Here is a 19,255-nt window from a genome sequence, read left to right on the forward strand (position 1 = left end):
GAAGCCGCTCTACTTCAGTGTCCACCTGGGCTGGATGTGAGGCTGGTGACAGCTGGGTACCCATATAGTACTATCACAGATTATAAAAAAATACTTAATGGTGGCAAAGGACTAGTACATTTTTATTTAAAAAACACATGCATGGTTCATTTATTGTTTGTGTTTTAGCGTGATGTGTATTCAGTCTGGATACTGAAGGCACTTTCAACACACTGAAATAAATGTGTGTGTGTGTGTGGGGGGATCTCGATCTCGGTGCCGACACTCAAAAACAAGCAATGTTTTTTTTTCTAGTTGTAACATACTGTATTGTCACATTTTTTTGCTATAAATGTACTATATTTAAAACGCAAAGTACTTCCTGTGATGTACAAAGTATTTGGAACGTACGAAACGTGACTAAAAGGAGTAAAATGTTGTTATAGTTTATATTAGACATCAGACTGTGAACTACCAAAGTGGATATCAGCCAGTTAAAAAAAAACTGTCTGCAATGCGATTGGCCCAAACAAGCCACCTGCCAGCGGCCCTGCGCTCTGATTGGTCTTCCAGACAGACGCCTACCCCTATTACGTGACGCAACCACGCTTGCTCTTTACATTGAGCCTTTCTGTGCCACGGTTCATATATCTTTAACAGCATAACGAGTTCACCGCTATGTCTCTCGGAAAAGCTGCCCGCAGTTTGGTGAGCCCGCTCCGGGGGGCTCTGCGGTGTTCGGGCCTGAGCCGCAGCTACACCGCTGCCGCTGAAGCCCGGGCGGTGCTGGAACACGAGCTGGAGACGATCCGAGCCGCGGGGACGTGGAAATCGGAGAGGATCATCACCTCCAAGCAGGGTCCTGAGATCAGCGTGGACGGCAGTCGTGGCAGTGAGTACTAGGAGTTTCCAGTTACAGCAGTTTTATAAGTGAGCAGTAGCACCCTCCTCGGTGATGGTCCTTAAACGCACCGTCCCAGGTAAGGTTTCAGTTCTGCCACGTTCTTATCTCAGCGGTGAACTTGAAGTAATCCCTGCTACTCCCTTGTTTTGCACTTCTGAAGCTATTCTCGGCGCAGCCTTTGGAAAAACATTAACCAAGAACTCGTAACAGCAAAAGTATGAGATTCAAGCTTTAAATAATTCAAAATAATTTGTAAAGTGGTCTTTATATCATCAACAGAAAGCTGTTTTGTGCTTTGTACAATGCAAAGTTCATTGTTTGACTTGTGAAGGCTCTAGCATTTAACTGCACTGCACCAGTTAATCTCTGCTTTATTTGCTATTGTTCCAGCAAAGCAGCCGATCACTGTTTATATTTCAGCATGAACCCTTGCCAGAGATTGACTCTGCTGATTTATGAATGGGCCACAGACTTTAGGTCGTGACCCCTCGTGCACCAAAACGACCCCGTTCATTTCGTGTGCCCAACAGTGCCACAGTCCCATGCATTGTTTTCTCTGTCACTCTTTGTCTTCTCTCTCTTGTCTCGTCTGTAGCCTAAAACTACAAGCAGAACTTCTACTCCCAGCTTTGACATGCTCAAAGAGGTTATTATGGGACAGTGACTCTCTCTCTTTTTTAACCTTAATTTTCCTTTTGTGCATCCAAAATTCTCTCAGGTATACTGAACTTCTGCGCCAACAACTACCTCGGGCTGTCCAGTCATCCAGAAGTGGTCCAGGCAGGAATCGATGCTCTGAAGACACACGGTGCTGGACTGAGCTCTGTCAGGTTCATCTGTGGGACGCAGGTCTGGTGCTTAAAGATCACGCATATCACCCCAAAGCTGTCTAATTCATGAGGTTAATTTTGCGTAATGCGTGATTTACAGGATCTCCACAAAAAGCTAGAGCAGAAGCTCGCTGAGTTCCACGAGAGAGAGGACTGCATCCTCTACGCCAGCTGTTTCGATGCCAATGCGGGACTTTTTGAGGTAGGTCCAAATGGATTTGAAGCTAAGGACCTCCCCCGTTACGATCAGTATAACTCTGAATTATTCTCACAACAGGTGCTGCTGGGCCCAGATGACGCAGTGCTCTCTGACGAGCTAAACCACGCCTCAATCATCGATGGCATTCGCCTGTGTCGAGCAAAGAGGCTGCGGTACAAACACATGGACCTCGGTGACCTGGAAACCAAACTCAAAGAAGCTCAGGTGCGTGGAGTAAAACATTCCTTCTTGATCCAACTCTCCTTGCAGTGTGTTAGAAGAGAGTGAAAAATGACAGCTTACTCAGAGGAGGTCACACACCGATCACCTGCGCTCTCTGTTGTCCTCAGTCGTCTCGTATGCGTCTGGTAGTGACAGATGGGGTCTTCTCTATGGATGGAGATGTGGCTCCCTTGCGAGGGATTTGTGACCTGGCTGAGCAGTACGGAGCCATGGTGTTTATAGACGAATGTCACGCCACAGGTTTCCTAGGGCCTCGGGGAAGGTGGGTAAGAAAAGACTTCAACTGAAAAATCATAAATCGGTTATTTTGCAAAATAAAATACAAAAGACCCCTAATCATAAAAGTGTAGTGCCCAAATATCATTTTTAATTTCTAAGAGAAGAGTGGATTGTTATGAACAGCCTTTTAGGGCAGTTTTTTTTTTTATTCAGTGTCTTTTTCAATATGACCACTAGGTGTCGCCAAAGCCCCGTCTTACAGTAACTACCGTGAGACTGGGCTCTTGATAAAGTTTAGCTATCTCTATTATCAAGAGGTGACGAACTAATGTTACCACTTCCCTCTGATTTGCAGAGGAACTGATGAACTCCTTGGAGTGATGGATAGAGTTCATATTATTAACTCCACTCTTGGCAAAGCGCTGGGAGGAGCAGCAGGTATGACTCCATTCTAACATGAAGGCTCTCATAACATCTTTTTATTAAGTATAAATTAGTAAAACATTGTACATTTAACACAGACATAGAAAAGAAGCATTTGTTTAGTGTAGTGCATCGGCCCACCTGACAATTCCACTTTTGATATTTACTCAAAGTTTTTCCTGTAATAAATGCGAGTGTAAAGTCCCTTTTCCATTAGTACCTACTCGATTTTCAGGGTTTTCCATTAGCTAATAATACCTGTTACCCAGGTACTGTTTTTGAAACTCCTTCTAACCGAGGTTCCAAGTGATCCGAGCAGGTACTAACAGACTTATCCAAGGTGTGATGTAGTTGTTTTGTTTTCTCTCAGGTGGTTACACAGTCGGCCCAAAGCCTCTCATTGACCTACTCAGGCAGCGCTCACGGCCCTACCTATTCTCCAACGCGCTCCCCCCTCCTGTGGTGGGCAGTGCCACACGGGCTGTGGAACTGCTGCTTGCCTCCAACGAGATTGCCCAAAGCATGACGGCCAAAACGATGCGGTATGTTTTGTTCTTACAAACAGTGGAAGTCTTCTATGTTTTTAGTGTTGTGTACATCATAAACGCCAATCGATTTATCTGTAGCAATACTAATATCATATATAGGATGTCCTGCACTTAGTGATAAGGTTTATACTGCTTACAACTGGTTTTACCAATTTGTGAGTATAATAGTTTTCTCTTTGCTGTCAAATCAGGTTCAGGAACAAGATGACGCAAGCCGGCTTCACCATTGCAGGCTCAGCTCACCCCATCTGCCCTGTGATGCTTGGCGATGCACGTTTGGCCTCTTTAATGGCTGACGATATGCTAAAACTTGGTGAGACCATAGACTGTATATAATAGATGGAATGTTAGCCATTCATTTTCAAAGAATTAATGTTCAAATTCTGGCCTCTGCCATGTTGTTGTTTTTTTTGTTTTTTTCTTTAAGTCAGACATGACCGTGTTTTGATGAATGACAACTGCTAAGTTATTGGTTTATTATGCTAGCAAGGCTGGTTAGCAAGCTCTAACCTGAGTAAGTGCTATGGCTACACAAGCTAATTAGTGCTAAGTAAGAAAGAAATTAAATACTGCTTTTACACTCATCAACTGACCACACTGACTTGCTGGACAAGCTAGAACATCCTGTTTCCCGTACAGCCATTTATCAGTAAGTCAAGGTGGCCACAAGCTTAAATTGACCTTATTACAGTTTAAAATTGTGAGTAATAAAATAATTCACCACCTGCACTGTTGTTGTGAAGGGGGAAACTACAACTAGAGACCAAAAGTAGTTTTTTGTACCAAGCTAAAAAACATGTTCATTTCTGGGAGTCTGAGGATTGACTCACTTTTGGAGAAAGCCTCAAGTGGCCGCTCAAGGAACTGCAGTTTTTTTGGCACTTCCACGTTAACTTTATTTTTTTCTTTAATGTAGATGAAACTGACTCACTTAGCAGAGAGTATGTGAATCTGCCACTGTGTTTATACAGTGTCACAGTAGTGTCTTCCCTCCACAGGAGTGTATGTGATTGGATTCTCCTACCCAGTCGTACCAAAGGGAAAAGCCAGAATCCGTGTTCAGATTTCGGCAGCACACACGGACGAAGACATCGACCACTGTGTTGACGCTTTCATCCAGACTGGCAGGAAGCACGGCGTCATCTCATGAATCGAACAAACGAGCTGGAATCAGAAGGATTCAGAAAACTGCTTGAAATTGCAGGGTCACGCTGCCTGTTACTCAAGATCCATGAATGATGGTGATGGAAATTTTAGTTATATTTGTAGGTCACTGGAGGTGAATGTTATTTTTGTGCTTGCTTAACTGATTAAAGCACTTTTGCTAAAGTGTTTGCATTGGAACAAAAAGGGCAGTTGATTAAACACTTTTCATGAGTGAGAAAATGTTTCTGAAAGGGCATTTATCCACCCCGCAAATGTGATTCTGATGACTGTGAGGATAATGGTGACACATAGTGTGCATAGATTATCAGCATGTGTGGTAAACATTAAACATCCTTCAAAGAGTAGAAGAGTTTTATTCATAAGAAAAGTCCATAATTCTCCTCTGAAGTTGAGATGCTAAATGCTAGATGTGTGATACCACTGATTTCCTTTTCGATCCCAAGTAATATTCAGGGTGGTATCGACGATACTGATCCGATACTTTGTACAAAAGCTTATTTTATTTATTGTATCTCAAATTATAGCATCATAATGATTACAGGACATCAGATTACTTGTTCTTATCACTTAATAATGCAGAGTTCATCATATAGAAATAAAAAACCTGAAGTTGTGCGCTATTTGAACACCTTGCCAGCAGCACTAAAGGGCTCCGTGAGAGACGTCTGTCTCGCCCTAGCAGCACCTGTCCCTGTCCTCCTCTTCAGTTCACCTCAGCATACGCTTGTCATATTCTGTGATATGATTTACTCTGAGGTGTTTGACAAGGTTAGTGATGTTGCCACAACCATACATGCCAACCCTCCCGATTTTTCCGGGAGAATACCGAATTTCAGTGCCCCTCCCGAAAATCTCCCGGAGCCACCATTCTCCCAAATTTTTCCCGATTTTCCACCCAGACAACAAAATTGAAAAACCATATTGCAGAATTCATAGCGGGCCCAGCCAATTCCAGTTTCCAACAATGGCGGCAGCGACTTAGTTTTAATATTACTCTTATTTCTCTTTCTGGGTTGCAAAAAAAAAAAACTTAACATATTTTCAGGTGAGAATGTAGCTGTGTAAACTTCAAATATCTGAGCCGATTGACACATCATTTTCAAACCCCCGCGGTCTTTCGCTACTCGGGTTAATATATATATTAATATTAATATATATATATATATATATATATATATATATATATATATATATATATATATATATATATATATTAATTTATATATATATATATATATATATATATTAATATATATATATATATATATTAATATTAATATATATATATATATATATAAAACTTTATAATTTAACTTTATTAATCCCTCGGGAGGGTTCCTCCGGGGTTTCACACAGCTGAATAAACGTCAAACAGAAAATGATTAAACAGAAGAGTTTACGTCAGTGCCCGGTTATATTTTAGATAGCAAGGAGCAGACGGCAGCGTTTCACTCCACCGAGGGAGCTCGTGACGTACTATGGTAAATGGCCTGTATTTGTATAGCGCTTTTACTAGTCCCCCCCCCCAGGGACCCCAAAGCGCTTTACACACCCAGTCATCCACCCATTCACACACTGGTGGAGGCAAGCTACAGTTGTAGCCACAGTTGCCACTGACAGAAGCGAGGCTGCCATATCGCACCATCGGCCCTTCTCGCCAACACCAGTAGGCGGTAGGTGAAGTGTCTTGCCCAAAGACACAACGACCGAGACTGTCCGAGCCGGGGCTCGAACCGGCAACCTTCCGGCTCCCATTGAAATTTGTATAACCTATTTAAAATCTAAAACTTAAAATTGTCCGTAGCCTACTGTTGTTACCACTGTCCTGTTTGTAGTGATGTATCTCTTGACAGTCGACCAGTTGGATGGAAAGCTTCAGTTCATCACAAGGCTTCATCTCAACATCACTAGTGTGCAGGCAGGAGTGGTGAAATGGAGGACCCAATGTGCAGACTGTGGAGACAAACGTGAACTCAAACAGCTTTAATGCTAAACTCAAACAGAACAAAACTTAGGCTGCGTTCACACTGCAGGCGAAAGCGCATCAAAAATCGACTTTGACCCTGTGCGACCCATATCCGATCATGGTGTGACAGTGTGAACAGCACAAATCCGATGTTTTCAAATCCGACCTGGGTCACTTTCGTATGTGGTACTGAATCCGATACAAATCTGATGTTTTAGAAAGCGACTGCTGTTTGAATGGTCATCTCGCATTAAATCTGTCTTTTACGTCACTGACACAAGACAGACGCCAATTATCAGCGCCCAAGAAGACATCGCGAACGCTTCCGGGCCATCCAGTATAGATGTTAGTGAAACTGTTGGGAAGACAGCGTTGGAGAAACGTGAACATTTTATTTGTACTGTATAATCTGCAGATTCTGACAGAAATCTGCAACTATCCTTTGAAGCACCGCTCCTCTCTAAAACAGCAATAAGGATAATTATTAGGCCATATGTAAATAGCACAATAACTTTATAACTTAAAGCAAAATTGGGAAATGTAAAGTCCGAAACAAGTCTTTATATTAAAGCCATCAGTCAAACAATACTGTTTGGTTTGGGTCTAAACAGAGCGCGTTGTGTGTGACGTCTGATTTTGCGCTGTTACGGCCCTAGCAGGGCCTCCTCCTGAAGGTGCCTGTGTGGGCGTGTCCCACCACCTCTTCTGCCTGAGGTGCCACCTTTCCCTGTAACACAGCTGACTCACATCAGTAATTAAAAGTATTTAAGCCCAGGGAAAGGTGAGCTCTGGGCCAGAGTGCCATTTTGTGTGGTGTTTCCAGCTAGTGAGCTGTGTGTTGTGGTTTCCAGCTAGTGAGCTGTGCTTTCCTTTTGACTTTTTGCTTTATTTGACCAACGCCTGAGTTTTGTTTGTGTTTTGTTGGTGTTTTATGGTGATAACGGTTTGTCCGTCTCTTTTAGTTGACTTACTTCAATAAAACCGTTTTATTTAAACTGTTTCGCCTCCTTGACTCCTTTTTCTGACCCGGTCACTTTTGTTACTTCCCCCTCACCGCCTAGACCCCCCCCCCCCCCCCAGGGGAACGTAACAGCGCATGCGGACCACTTTGAGCGTTTTCACCTGCAGTGTGAAAGTAGCCGCAGGCAGGCCACACCGCATACATGATGGTAGATCACAACATGGACACAGAGAAACACAGGGCTTAAATACACAGAGGAGCAATCAGGGAATGGGAAACAGGACGGAAACACAGCTGGGGCAAATCAGGCCTAACGAGACAGGGGAAGCAAAACCAGACACATTAACATAAGACATGGACCTTCAAAGTAAAACAGGAGACATAACACAGAAATGCAGACTTGACACAGGGATACAGCAGACAGGGGAGACAGCAACTAGGGATCACAGACAGAAAACCAGAACACTAAAACTCTAACAAAACCCACACAAATAACCTAAACTAAGAATAATCCTATGACCTATAAGGCAAAGCTAGAATATAATGAAATAAACAAAATCAAAGAACCAAAAACACAAAACACTGGGTCGACGACCCTGGCAGCCTAACACTTGTACCCAGAATGGTGCACACAGGCTACAGAACTAACACACTGTTTTCATCATTAACACACTACCACTCAAAATTTAAAACACATGTTGCAACCTCTTCTTCTGCTTTTTGCTAGACTGAATACAGCTTCATCCATGAAGATGTATTCATGAGGCCTAACCATTGAGTCAAGCTCAAAGATTCTCTTTACACAACAAACTAATTTTAGTTCTGTAAATGAAATAGTATAATGTATACATGTGCTATGTATACAAGTATACTTATGGTATTTTGGTATTTTGTTTAGAATTGAAGGAAGGCCACATGAGGGTGCTCACACCAGGAGACACTTATTGTGGATATGGTCCATCAGAATAATGCAATTTGACTGCGTGAAATGCAGCAAGAGAATGTAAAAGACAACATACATGTTGAATCTAGCAAAAAGGAGAAGAAAAGGTCGCAATGTCGTAGGTCAACGTGCCATTATTGAACTGCCTGGCCAGCGTGGTGGAACTGTAACTACGGTATCTGTGCTGCCATCAGCAGCTATGGGGTTCTCCACAGTCATGTTACTGTTGGGCTGTACAACAATGAACTTATAGTAACATTCCCAGATGGTCTACGGGATGCTTTGCTTGATTAGAGAGATCGCGAGCAGGCAGAGCATCCCATATCATTTGGGCCAATGTGAGCTTTCACCGAAGTCCAAGAATATGCAATTGGTTTCACAATGAACAGCATTTTATCAATGTGTTTCTTCCACCGCAATCTCCCTTTTTGAACCCTATTGAGGAGTTTTTCTCAGCATGGAGATTGAAAGTATGAGACCGAAACCCTTACAGGAAAATTTACTTCAAGCATTGAATGGAGCTTGTGGTGAGATAGCAGTGGAATCTTGCCAGAGCTGGATTCGGCATGCTAAACGATTCTTTCCTCGCTGCCTTGCAAGAGAGCCCATAGCATGTAATGTGGATGAAGTCCTGTGGCCTGACCCAGCACAGAGGCGTGATGCTGAGTCTTTAATTAGTAGGGCACTACTGCTGAAAAGCAGTTAAACAGCATCTTCAATGTTATTAGAAAAGAGCTGTTATCCAGTAGTTTAAGATTAAAAAAAATTGCTTTATTTATTAATTTTAGGGTTTGTTTCATTTTTTGCGCTACATTAGAAAACATCAAAATAGCATTGTCATTTTTGTTATTTGTGTTTTGTAATCTTTATAAAAGCCTAGAAAAAACACCTTTTAATCTTTTGTATATGGCGAGATGCTGTGGGCACCTAAGTCTTTGATAGTGTAGAATTTTCAAGTCAATACCATGGTTGCATCTACTGAAAATCTCAGTGACCTTGACTTCAAGGTCAGAGGTCAACCTTTCTGAAAATCAGAGGAGTTTTACATTTATAATACAGGTATGTCTACTAGGAGGCTGAAGGGTAGCACTATATATTTATAAACAATCAAAAACAACAATTATTACACAATTTATTTCCAATTTGTATGGAATTTATTTCTGTAAACGTGGTGTTTTAGGTCTGATTGAAGGACTGATGTGATGGTAAGGTGTCCGCTGCTGCGCTTTGAAGATTGGTAGGCTTTCTTTTTTTAATTTTCACAAGAATTGCTACTTCCCCTAGAGTTTTAGCCACTCCAACAATCAGAAGATTTCCCTATGAGCAAGCATTTAGCGACAGTGGGAAGGAAAAACTCCCTTTAAAAAGGAAGAAACCTTCAACAGAGCCAGGCTCAGGAAGGGACAGCCCTCTGCCACGACTGGTTGGGGTGGGGGGAGTGAAAATTAAAAAAAAAAAAGCCAAAGTGATCATTATTGCAGCAGCTTAATTAATTTTTGCAGTATAATTTGCTGTTAATGTCATTTTCCAACCCCAGTTTGTGTTTTTATCACTTTTGTCCAGGGTGGAAGATGCCATGCTGGAGACTGATTCAGTATGGTCTTTCAATGTTGATACATGGGAACCTTTTAGAGAGGCCAGGGCTGCAAAAGGGATGCCGGAGAACCTGAGAGGGTGTTGTCCGCTGGTGTGCATCCAAGGCCAACATCTCTTTAATTAGGCTGACAAATAAGCGTTGGCCAGCTTCTGGTCCTCGTCTAAACATCATTATTTGTTCGAGGTCATCCAGACGTGTAAGTATTATGTATCTTGTCTCCAGGGATTCATGTCCTGTCCCTGGAACAGAGCCTTTAAATTGTTCTTCCGTCTTAAATGTCCAGCGCTGTTGTTTGTATTTGTCTCCAATGAAATAGTTTTCAGTGTACACGCCAGAGTCTAGCACATGATCTGGTGGCTGACCCTGAGTCTCTATGATGAATTTCAGATAATCATAGTCATTCTCCGAAGGGTAGAGTGGCACCCCTGTAGCAAGCTCCACAGCCACCAGCCCCAGAGACCACATGTCACTTGCTTCGTTATAAGGAAGGCCAAGCATAACCTCCGGTGCACAATAACCAACCGTTCCCACACAGTCACCAGGCATCACTGCAGACGCAGGACATGCGAGGCCAAAGTCTATAAGTTTGACTTTGATGGGAGACTCATGGCGGTTTACAACCATGATGGTTGTTACACAATCATACCAAAACTCTGTCCTAATAGTTTCCACTTTCTCTTTTGTATCAGACATACTGAGACAATATTCGGGATAAATAACCATGAAAACAATTTATTTATTAAGTTTAGAGGTTTACACATCACATCATTATAATCATTGAGCCTATCTGACTTTAATCGTCCACTTGATGGCGCAGTAGAGCCAATGAATCGTCACAGTGCTTCGAACCATGAGTCGACCAGTTGGATGGAAAGCTTCAGTTCATCACAAGGCTTCATCTCACCATCACTAATGAAAGCTCTTATAATTTGGCTGCTATTAGAGACCATTGATTTAGGCTCTCTTTGGTTACTACGTGGATCTTTTTTCAGACAAATTAATGAAAAAATATATAATAAATGGAAAAACAGAGTACAAATGTGGACAGTTAACTGGATATTACAGCGCGATTTCTGCTGCCCCGCCCTCTCGCTCAGTCGCTTAATGCCTGAGCTCGGATCATACCAATATCAGGGGGGATTCACGCACAGTCGTAAATTCCCACAGTGTGCACTACGTGCTTCGAATATTGTGTTTACTTTTTGTTTTATACAGTTGTCAGCCAGGCATCTAACTATGAAAAAATTACACTCCAAAAGACCCCGGGCTTCTGACAAAACAACCCGGGCTTAAGCCCAGTAAGCCACCCCCACGCTCCGCCCCTGCTCCCCACGCTTCCCTCTACCCTCCTCCTGCTGTCTTTTTCGCGCCATCAGTGCTCACAAGCTCCACCTTTACTTTGACAACCCACCTCCGAGGAGCCACGCCGACCAATAGCTATGCACGGCCTTTCCTATCAGCCAATCAGAGTGCCGGAGATGACGCCACGCAGAGGCGGCTCGCGGGAAAGTGAAGGGAAGGAGTTCAGTTTTTCCCGCGAAAGAGACGCCGCAAGGAGGCTTTGTGTGCGGCACCTTACGTCCTGCTTAGTTCTTACTAAGAAGAAAAAGTTGTTTTTGTCTGGGTTTGCTTCCTTACACTCCGCTTTCTTCGTGTCTTTTGCGACCTGGTTCATTCAGCATGTCTGGCTTTGACGACCCAGGAGTGTACTACAGTGACAGCTTCGGAGGTGGAGAGGGCCCCGGCGGGGACGAAGGTGGACAGAAGCGGATCCAGATCAAGAAGCGGTTCCGTGAGTTCTTGCGACAATTCAGAGTGGGGACCGACCGCACCGGCTTCACCTATAAATACAGGTACGGTAACAGCGATCGCACCGTGCTGTTGTTTGTTACACAGCCGCACCCTGAGTGTTCAGGATCTGATCTCAATATGGGTAATATAGCTAATAAGAACTGTCTTTGTTACAAAGTTACTGTTGAGATTATTTTTTTTTAAGTGCTCATTAGTCTGGCAGGAGGCCTAAATACAGGGGCTGCTGAATTTGTGGAAAATGTAGACTCTAGCACAGAGGTGTTAAACATAAGGCCCGAGGGCCAAAATCGGCCCGACGAAGACTCCAGTGTAGCCCAAGGAAAGGCTTTGGAAAATGTGAAGGAGTGTGTAAATGTTGGACTTTTAACTATATTTTTTTATCAGTTTTACAGCTTTTCTTGTGAATAAAGACCTCCCCCATGGTCATCCATTCTATACCAAAGTAATAGCTAAACAGTTAAATGACTAAATTGAACTTTTCTGTCGACTATCTGGTTTTGTTTTACAGTGGATCAATGATAAAAAAAGGGGAAAAAGGAAACTGCTCTGGCCAACTTAAGATTAAAGTAGGATGTATGTGGCTGATGAGTTTGACATCCCTGCTCTAGCACGTCTTGAGCTTCATAACATGTAGAGACCAACAGTAGTTATATTTGTGATCCTTTTGTGAAGCATCTGAATCATTTGCCATTAAAGCTCTAAATGTGCCAATTTTGGGCTCATCCAGCCTATGAATTTGCATTATTTTCACTTGTACCTAAATTCAACTAGAGATGAGCTGAAGCGACACTACACCTTGGGAGAGTACTGGCTGGAGGTGGAGATGGAGGACCTCGCCAGCTTCGATGAGGATCTGTCAGACTGTCTTTACAAGCTGCCGACTGAGAACCTGCCTCTGGTGAGCATGTCACACCGCACAAACTCCGTCCCGGTGGGCGATCCATCTGTCCGACGCATTTGTCTGAAGGTCTGCTTTTAATTTACAGCTGGAGGAAGCCGCAAAGGAGGTGGCCGATGAGGTGACCCGTCCCCGGCCTGTCGGGGAAGAGGCTGTGCAGGACATCCAGGTCACGTTGAAGAGCGACGCTCATCACGCATCCATCCGCAGCCTCAAGGTACTCTCAGGCCTCTTTGTGTGTCATACTGTAGGAGTTACTGACAGGTTGATCACACTTTTTCTTGTTTTTTTCTTTTTCTGTCCACTGCAGTCTGAGCAGGTGTCTCGTCTGGTGAAGGTGCACGGCATCATCATCTCTGCCACGGCGGTCAAAGCCAAGGCCACCAAGGTGTGTCTGCAGTGTCGCGGCTGCCGCGCCGTCATCCCCAACATCCCCCTGCCTCCAGGGCTGCAGGGTTATGCCCTGCCGCGCAAGTGCAACTCGTGAGTATTATGATGGGGTAACGTCCCTCCGCTCGAGTTCCTCACCCAGAATCACCTTTAACGAGGCTCCCTCTTTTCTCAGTGAGAGTGCTGGCAGGGTAAAGTGTCCTGTGGACCCTTACTTCATCATCCCAGACCGCTGCGTTTGCGTCGACTTCCAGACACTTCGCCTCCAGGAGTCCCCGGATGCTGTACCGCACGGAGAGATGCCCCGTCACCTGCAGCTCTACTGCGACAGGTAAGCACCTGTGTGACTGACACTGAGCTTTTTCTGCTGCTGTGCTGCTTTTACACTCGTGCTTTTTCCCACCTGTCTCTCAGGTATCTGTGTGACCGCGTGGTCCCAGGAAACAGGGTGACCATCATGGGTATTTACTCCATCAAAAAGATGGCTGCACCAAAAGCCAAAGGCAAAGAGAGAGGGGTTGGCGTGGGTATTCGTGCGTCCTATCTGCGAGTGGTCGGTATCCAGGTGGACACAGAAGGCGCAGGTGAAGAGGTTTTGCATTAAGACGTGGGTGTGATGCGTTTCAGGCGAGCAGAGCTGGCTTTAAGTGTGGATATTTTTTCCTTTTTTAGGCCGTGGTGCCACTGGATCCGTCTCCCCACAGGAAGAGGAGGAACTGAGGGCACTGGCTGCTTCTCCTAACGTCTACAACTCTCTGTCACAGTCTATAGCGCCATCCATCTATGGCAGCGATGATGTGAAAAAGGCCATTACCTGTCTGCTGTTTGGAGGTTCAAGAAAGAGGTGAGCTTTAAGCGCAATACATAGATACCCACCTTTATTGTAAAAGTCCCTGACTTACCCAGCAGTGCTTTCGGTTTCTGTCCTCTGCAGGCTGCCTGATGGTCTCACTCGTAGAGGTGACATCAACCTGCTGATGCTGGGTGATCCCGGCACAGCCAAGTCTCAGCTGCTGAAGTTTGTTGAGAGATGCTCGCCCATCGGGGTAAGTAATCCTGAATGGATTGTCGTCACTATGACAAATCCGGTGTAAACCCCTCACACTGATCCTGAACCTCGACTCTGTCCCCTGTAGGTCTACACCTCCGGTAAGGGCAGCAGCGCGGCCGGTCTGACTGCCTCCGTGCTCAGGGACCCCAGCACCCGAGGATTCATCATGGAGGGGGGAGCCATGGTGCTGGCCGACGGCGGAGTCGTGTGCATCGACGAGTTTGACAAGGTAAAAACGAAGCAGCACAAGTTGCTAAGTTGCAAACAAGAATTCAAACTTGGCACAAAATAAACTATCAGTTGATCTCCGGCCTCATTATTAAAGATAACACTGTGTTTGTTGTCCAGATGAGAGAGGATGACAGAGTGGCGATCCACGAGGCCATGGAGCAGCAGACCATCTCCATCGCTAAGGTATCGCCTCTTTGTGCATTTAAGGAAAGTAAAATGCAGTCGCTGTGTTGAAGGCAAGCTAACACGTGGGCTCTCCTCCCAGGCTGGCATCACCACCACCCTGAACTCTCGCTGCTCTGTGCTGGCAGCAGCCAACTCCGTGTACGGCCGCTGGGACGACACAAAGGGCGAAGACAACATCGACTTCATGCCCACCATCCTGTCCCGTTTCGATATGATCTTCATCATCAAGGACCAGCACGACCAGCAGAGAGACATGGTAAGGAGGCCGAAGGTCTGCGGCGTTAAACCCTCGTGTGGTTGGAGCTGTTACAGAGTGTAACTGTTTGAACGCGTCTGTTTACAGACGCTGGCTCGCCACGTGATGAACGTCCACCTCAGCGCGCAGACGCAGACCGAGGGTGTCGAGGGCGAGATCCCGCTGACCACATTTAAGAAATACATCGCTTATGCAAGAACGTAAGTGTCCTGGAGTTCATATATTAGTTTGATCGCACACACTGTCATGTACTTAGTTTAAAAAATAAATAATAATAATTTGCCCATTTACAGTAAGTGTGGTCCTCGGCTGTCTGCTGCAGCTGCTGAGAAGCTAAAAAACAGATACGTGGTGATGAGGAGCGGAGCACGAGAGCACGAGAGGGAGAGCGACAAAAGAGCCTCCATCCCCATCACAGTCAGGTAGATTTTTATTTATTTTAATAAATGATCATGTAAATGCGTCTTTTTACCCCAACTTAAGTACTTGGATCTTCTCGCTTCATCGTCTGTCTGATGTTTCGGGTTTTCAGGCAGCTGGAGGCCGTCGTGCGCATCGCAGAGTCGCTGGCTAAGATGAAGCTGCAGGCGGTGGCTGGAGAAGAGGAGGTGGATGAGGCCCTGAGGCTCTTCCAGGTTTCCACGCTGGACGCTGCACTGTCTGGCAGCCTTTCAGGTGGGCGTTGGTCATGTTTTTGGGTCTAGTGGATAGATCTACCTCATTAAACTGAACCATATTAGCTATTCCATTAAAGAATCTTTTGTTTTTGTTTTTAATTTGCTGGAAGCCAAGTGTTAAGCCTCAGCTAAGCATGCCAACCACATTTTGTGTCCAGGAGCGGAAGGCTTCACTTCTCAGGAGGACCAGGAAATGATCTCTCGCATCGAGAAGCAGCTGAAGAGACGCTTCGCCATCGGCTCGCAAGTGTCAGAGCACAGCATCATACAGGACTTCACCAAACAGGTGAGAATATCAACCTGGGGACACAACAGTGATTTGACTCTGTGCCCAGCTTGTGTTTTGTGTTCCATTGGGATGATTACAGGAATAGTGTTCATTTCTCTTTTGCCAGTCATGTAAAAACAGACCTCAGAAACATTTTTTACATGCCTGACAAAAGAATCAGTTTTGGTCTGGGTCCTGTTAGTGACCTCTTTCTGTCCTTCCTGCAGAAATATCCAGAGCACGCCATCTACAAAGTCCTCCACCTGATGTTAAGGAGGGGGGAGCTTCAGCACCGCATGCAGAGAAAAGTGCTCTACAGAGTCAAGTAGAGAAAAGTGCTCTATGAGATAACCATATTGTTGTTGTTGTTGTAAATAGTTTTCATTTGTGGTGTTATGTTTGCCAGAATAGTGTCTCATCTCAGCTGTAGCTCTGTACAGCAGGATGCATGCCAACAGGGTGGATGAAGAGTCACTGCTAAGATGGTCCTAGTGCTTTGTATCAAGCTAAAGATGTTACTTAATGTCTGCATACCGTGTTTAAAAAAATAAATAACAATAAAGTATTGAAATTCACATTAAAATGTTGAGAGTATTTCTTTTTTTTTGTTTTTTTTATTAAACAGATCATAAACAGAGACACGATTTGATGAATATACACAAATGACAAGTAAAATCACTGCTTTGGCTTGGAGTTGACAGATTGTCAGTCACGATTTCTCTTTCAGAGCCAAACTGAGTAAAGTGCAAAATGTGCATGTCACACACTGTATATAAAAGATGGATGGAGCCTTTGTAATCCCACTCACTGGTTAGTGACGCCTCAAGTCTTGCAACATCACAAAATGTAATTTATATTCTGCAAGAACCATCGACGGTGCAAAATATGGTTGTAGCTTCTGGGTTTGGAATGTGAAGCCAAGGTGGAAGCACCTTTTAAAACTACAATCTCTTCAGTCACCACCAGGGGGCGACAAAAACAACCTTTCATGACTTTGCTAAACACTTTCCGGACTTTTCTGTGGTCCTGATCACTGGTTTGAGGTCATATTCAGAAGAAAATTGAGTCATTTTTTTAAATTAAGAGAATTCCAAGAGGAACAACTAGGTGATGTAACAATAGCTCTTTTCATCTTTATCTGTATGCCTTAAACTGGTGATTGAGACCATGAACCTTCAAGACTTCCTTTTAAAATCATTCATACGTCTTCTCCTGTTTGCCTTCATTTTTCAAACCCAGAAGCTAAAGCCATTATGTACAATCTATGATTCACAACCAGTATAAGTACAGGTAGAGCCTACAAAGCATACATTCCCACTCCAATAGTGGCCAGCGCAACACACAGTCCCACGGTGAACTGTACGATGGATGACGACGGGAGGACGGCCGCTGGGGATCTGTCTTTGTGCTGGTCCGCAGTTTCTGTTGCAACACTCAGCATTTTCTGCAAGTCATCAAAAACCTACGAGGAAACAAGGGGTTAAAAAAAAGGGATTAGCGTGTTGGCAGCATTTTGGCTCTACATGCATTAGCTTCAGTTCCTCTTTCAGCTGAGTTCACTGAGAACTGTGGAGCAATTCTTGGTGTCATTTTTGGTCAGGGCTTGCACAGAAAAATTCGTCCTGAGGTCTCTCACCTGTATGTTCAGCTCAAAGGCCTGCACGGCCTCCTCCAGCACCGCGGCCTTCTCCTTCTCCGTCAGCTCGATGCTGTTCATCCGGCTCCTATACAGCTGCTTGAAACGGTTGGGGCTGCTCACACCGGGGAAGTGGAAGAAGGAAAGCCCCTCTTTGCTGCTCAGACCGAGAGATTTCTGGGTAATCTTTCCCAGCACTTGTCCCCCTGAGAGATCACCGAGGTAGCGAGTGTAGGCGTGGGCCACTAGAAGCTCTGGGTTCTCTCTGCCGATCTGAGAATGTAAGAAGGGGGAAGTGTTGCGCTGGTTCTTGTGCACTCTGAGTTATGAATCATGAATCACGTCAAAACGCGGTGCTCACCTGTCGCAGTCTCTGGCTGTATCTCTGTGTGGCTGCAGGGACGATCACTCTCTTCCTCCACTCTGATCCAAAGAAATGCTCCAGGTCTCTTTCCAGTGATTCCACACGGGAAAGCTCCTGAGGGAAGTAAATTGGTGCAACGGCTGGATCGGAAGCATTCCTGTCCATCTCATCTTCCAGAGCCCTGTAGATCTCGTAGAGGGAGCACAGCAGGACCTAAAAGACGCATAAAGATAGACATCCACTTATAAGAAAAAAAAAGAAAAGGAACAGAAAGTGGTTTGTGTATCCAGCCACTGTGCACACTTCACCTTATACTGAACCAGAGTGATCTCTCCCTTTTGGTAACTCAGCATCAGCTGTGTGTTTTCAGCCCTCACGTGGTTGTCCTTAGTGGCTGCTTTAATCTGCTCTGATAAATCGCTGAGGCCAGAAGGGAAACACAGAAAGGGAGCAATCATTCAACATGTCCTAAAATGTCTTTAAGTGCAAAAGCTGCGAATTTCCAGTAAAGTGATCTCCCATACCTGCCGACTTCTCCTGTCTCATTCTTTCTCGCACTCTTCATCGTGTCCATCTGTTCAAATGGTTTCATTGGTTTAGTATAGGTACACAAAATGTAAGAGTATACATATATAATGCATTTCACTCACATTCAGTAAAGTGTAGTTGAGTCTTCGATCCTTAGAGCTGGCGGCAGTCAGTTCCTCTGAACGGTTGCTCCTCAGTGCATGGCCTCTCAGCTCCCTCCCTCCTCTTATATACAGCTGTGAAGCTCCAGCTGCTGAGTCAAATGAGAAGTGTGATTGCTGAGTCATGCTTCACATGACAGGGGAGATGTGGACACAGCAGCAATATCAGAAAACATGACGAGGCATTAAAGCTTATTTTCTTGAATCATGTTTGAGCTGGCTTTGGCTACATGTGGCTACAGAGTCCTTATGGAGAAACAAAGTAGCATGTAATGTATTCTCAAAACCTGTAGCTATTATCTGTCAATTGTTAGCATTTTTTTTGTAGTTGTTTTTTGTTTTTTTCCATTTAAAAAAACATCTATTAACAGGGGACAGAACAAGAGGTTTTGAACTTAATGTCACAAGAAGCTACACCAAGAAGCCCCAAAAAGACGAGGAGCTTATTGGCTCCAAGTTTGCCTCGCAATATAAGGGCCCCCCGAAAAAATCTGCTGGCTGTATAACTTCTAATAGTTTAGAAGTACATTTTTGTAATTTGTTCATGTAAAAAGTGTGTAGTAACTCTTGTATAGCTACAACACTGAAAGGCACAATCAAGCTTTATACACTACTGTGCAAAACCACTTTACTTCCAAGGAGACAGACTTTCTTAGTATTATTTCAGTAGTTCTCCAGGCTTTCTGCAGGTCTTTAAAAGCTGTTCTTCTTTACACATTGTCTGCTTTTTCACTTATTTTCAGTCCAGTCCTGTTACCTGACTGTATTCAGAGGATTTTCTTTTTTTTAAAGTAAGCAACTTAACACTGATACCTTAA

General features: G+C 44.3%; 3 protein-coding genes across 3 annotated transcripts; 2 read left to right on the top strand and 1 right to left on the bottom strand.

The window, feature by feature from the left end:
- The first annotated feature begins 568 nt into the window (after window positions 1–568).
- On the top strand, window positions 569–5,128 carry gcat (glycine C-acetyltransferase). The gene is made up of 9 exons (XM_080906071.1): window positions 569–871; window positions 1,602–1,732; window positions 1,814–1,915; window positions 1,991–2,137; window positions 2,263–2,417; window positions 2,730–2,812; window positions 3,168–3,339; window positions 3,537–3,658; window positions 4,344–5,128. The coding sequence occupies exons 1-9, from the start codon at window positions 658–660 to the stop codon at window positions 4,493–4,495; spliced, it is 1,278 nt and encodes a 425-aa protein (XP_080762197.1). The 5' UTR covers window positions 569–657; the 3' UTR covers window positions 4,496–5,128.
- A 6,360-nt stretch (window positions 5,129–11,488) lies between these two features.
- Window positions 11,489–16,331, top strand: mcm5 (minichromosome maintenance complex component 5). Its single transcript, XM_080904319.1, has 16 exons — window positions 11,489–11,832; window positions 12,563–12,689; window positions 12,778–12,906; window positions 13,000–13,172; window positions 13,255–13,410; window positions 13,494–13,663; window positions 13,752–13,923; window positions 14,014–14,125; window positions 14,216–14,359; window positions 14,479–14,544; window positions 14,627–14,803; window positions 14,891–15,003; window positions 15,097–15,225; window positions 15,336–15,478; window positions 15,639–15,766; window positions 15,976–16,331. The coding sequence occupies exons 1-16, from the start codon at window positions 11,660–11,662 to the stop codon at window positions 16,075–16,077; spliced, it is 2,214 nt and encodes a 737-aa protein (XP_080760445.1). The 5' UTR covers window positions 11,489–11,659; the 3' UTR covers window positions 16,078–16,331.
- A 45-nt stretch (window positions 16,332–16,376) lies between these two features.
- Window positions 16,377–18,444, bottom strand: hmox1a (heme oxygenase 1a). Its single transcript, XM_080904476.1, has 6 exons — window positions 18,399–18,444; window positions 18,273–18,322; window positions 18,057–18,168; window positions 17,746–17,961; window positions 17,385–17,657; window positions 16,377–17,210 (listed from the first exon to the last, which is right to left on the bottom strand). The coding sequence occupies exons 2-6, from the start codon at window positions 18,320–18,322 to the stop codon at window positions 17,046–17,048; spliced, it is 816 nt and encodes a 271-aa protein (XP_080760602.1). The 5' UTR covers window positions 18,399–18,444; the 3' UTR covers window positions 16,377–17,045.
- Window positions 18,445–19,255: the final 811 nt, after the last annotated feature.

This window comes from Rhamphochromis sp. 'chilingali' (genome assembly GCF_963969265.1).
Source record: "Rhamphochromis sp. 'chilingali' genome assembly, chromosome: 15".
NCBI classification, from domain to species: Eukaryota; Metazoa; Chordata; class Actinopteri; order Cichliformes; family Cichlidae; genus Rhamphochromis; species Rhamphochromis sp. 'chilingali'.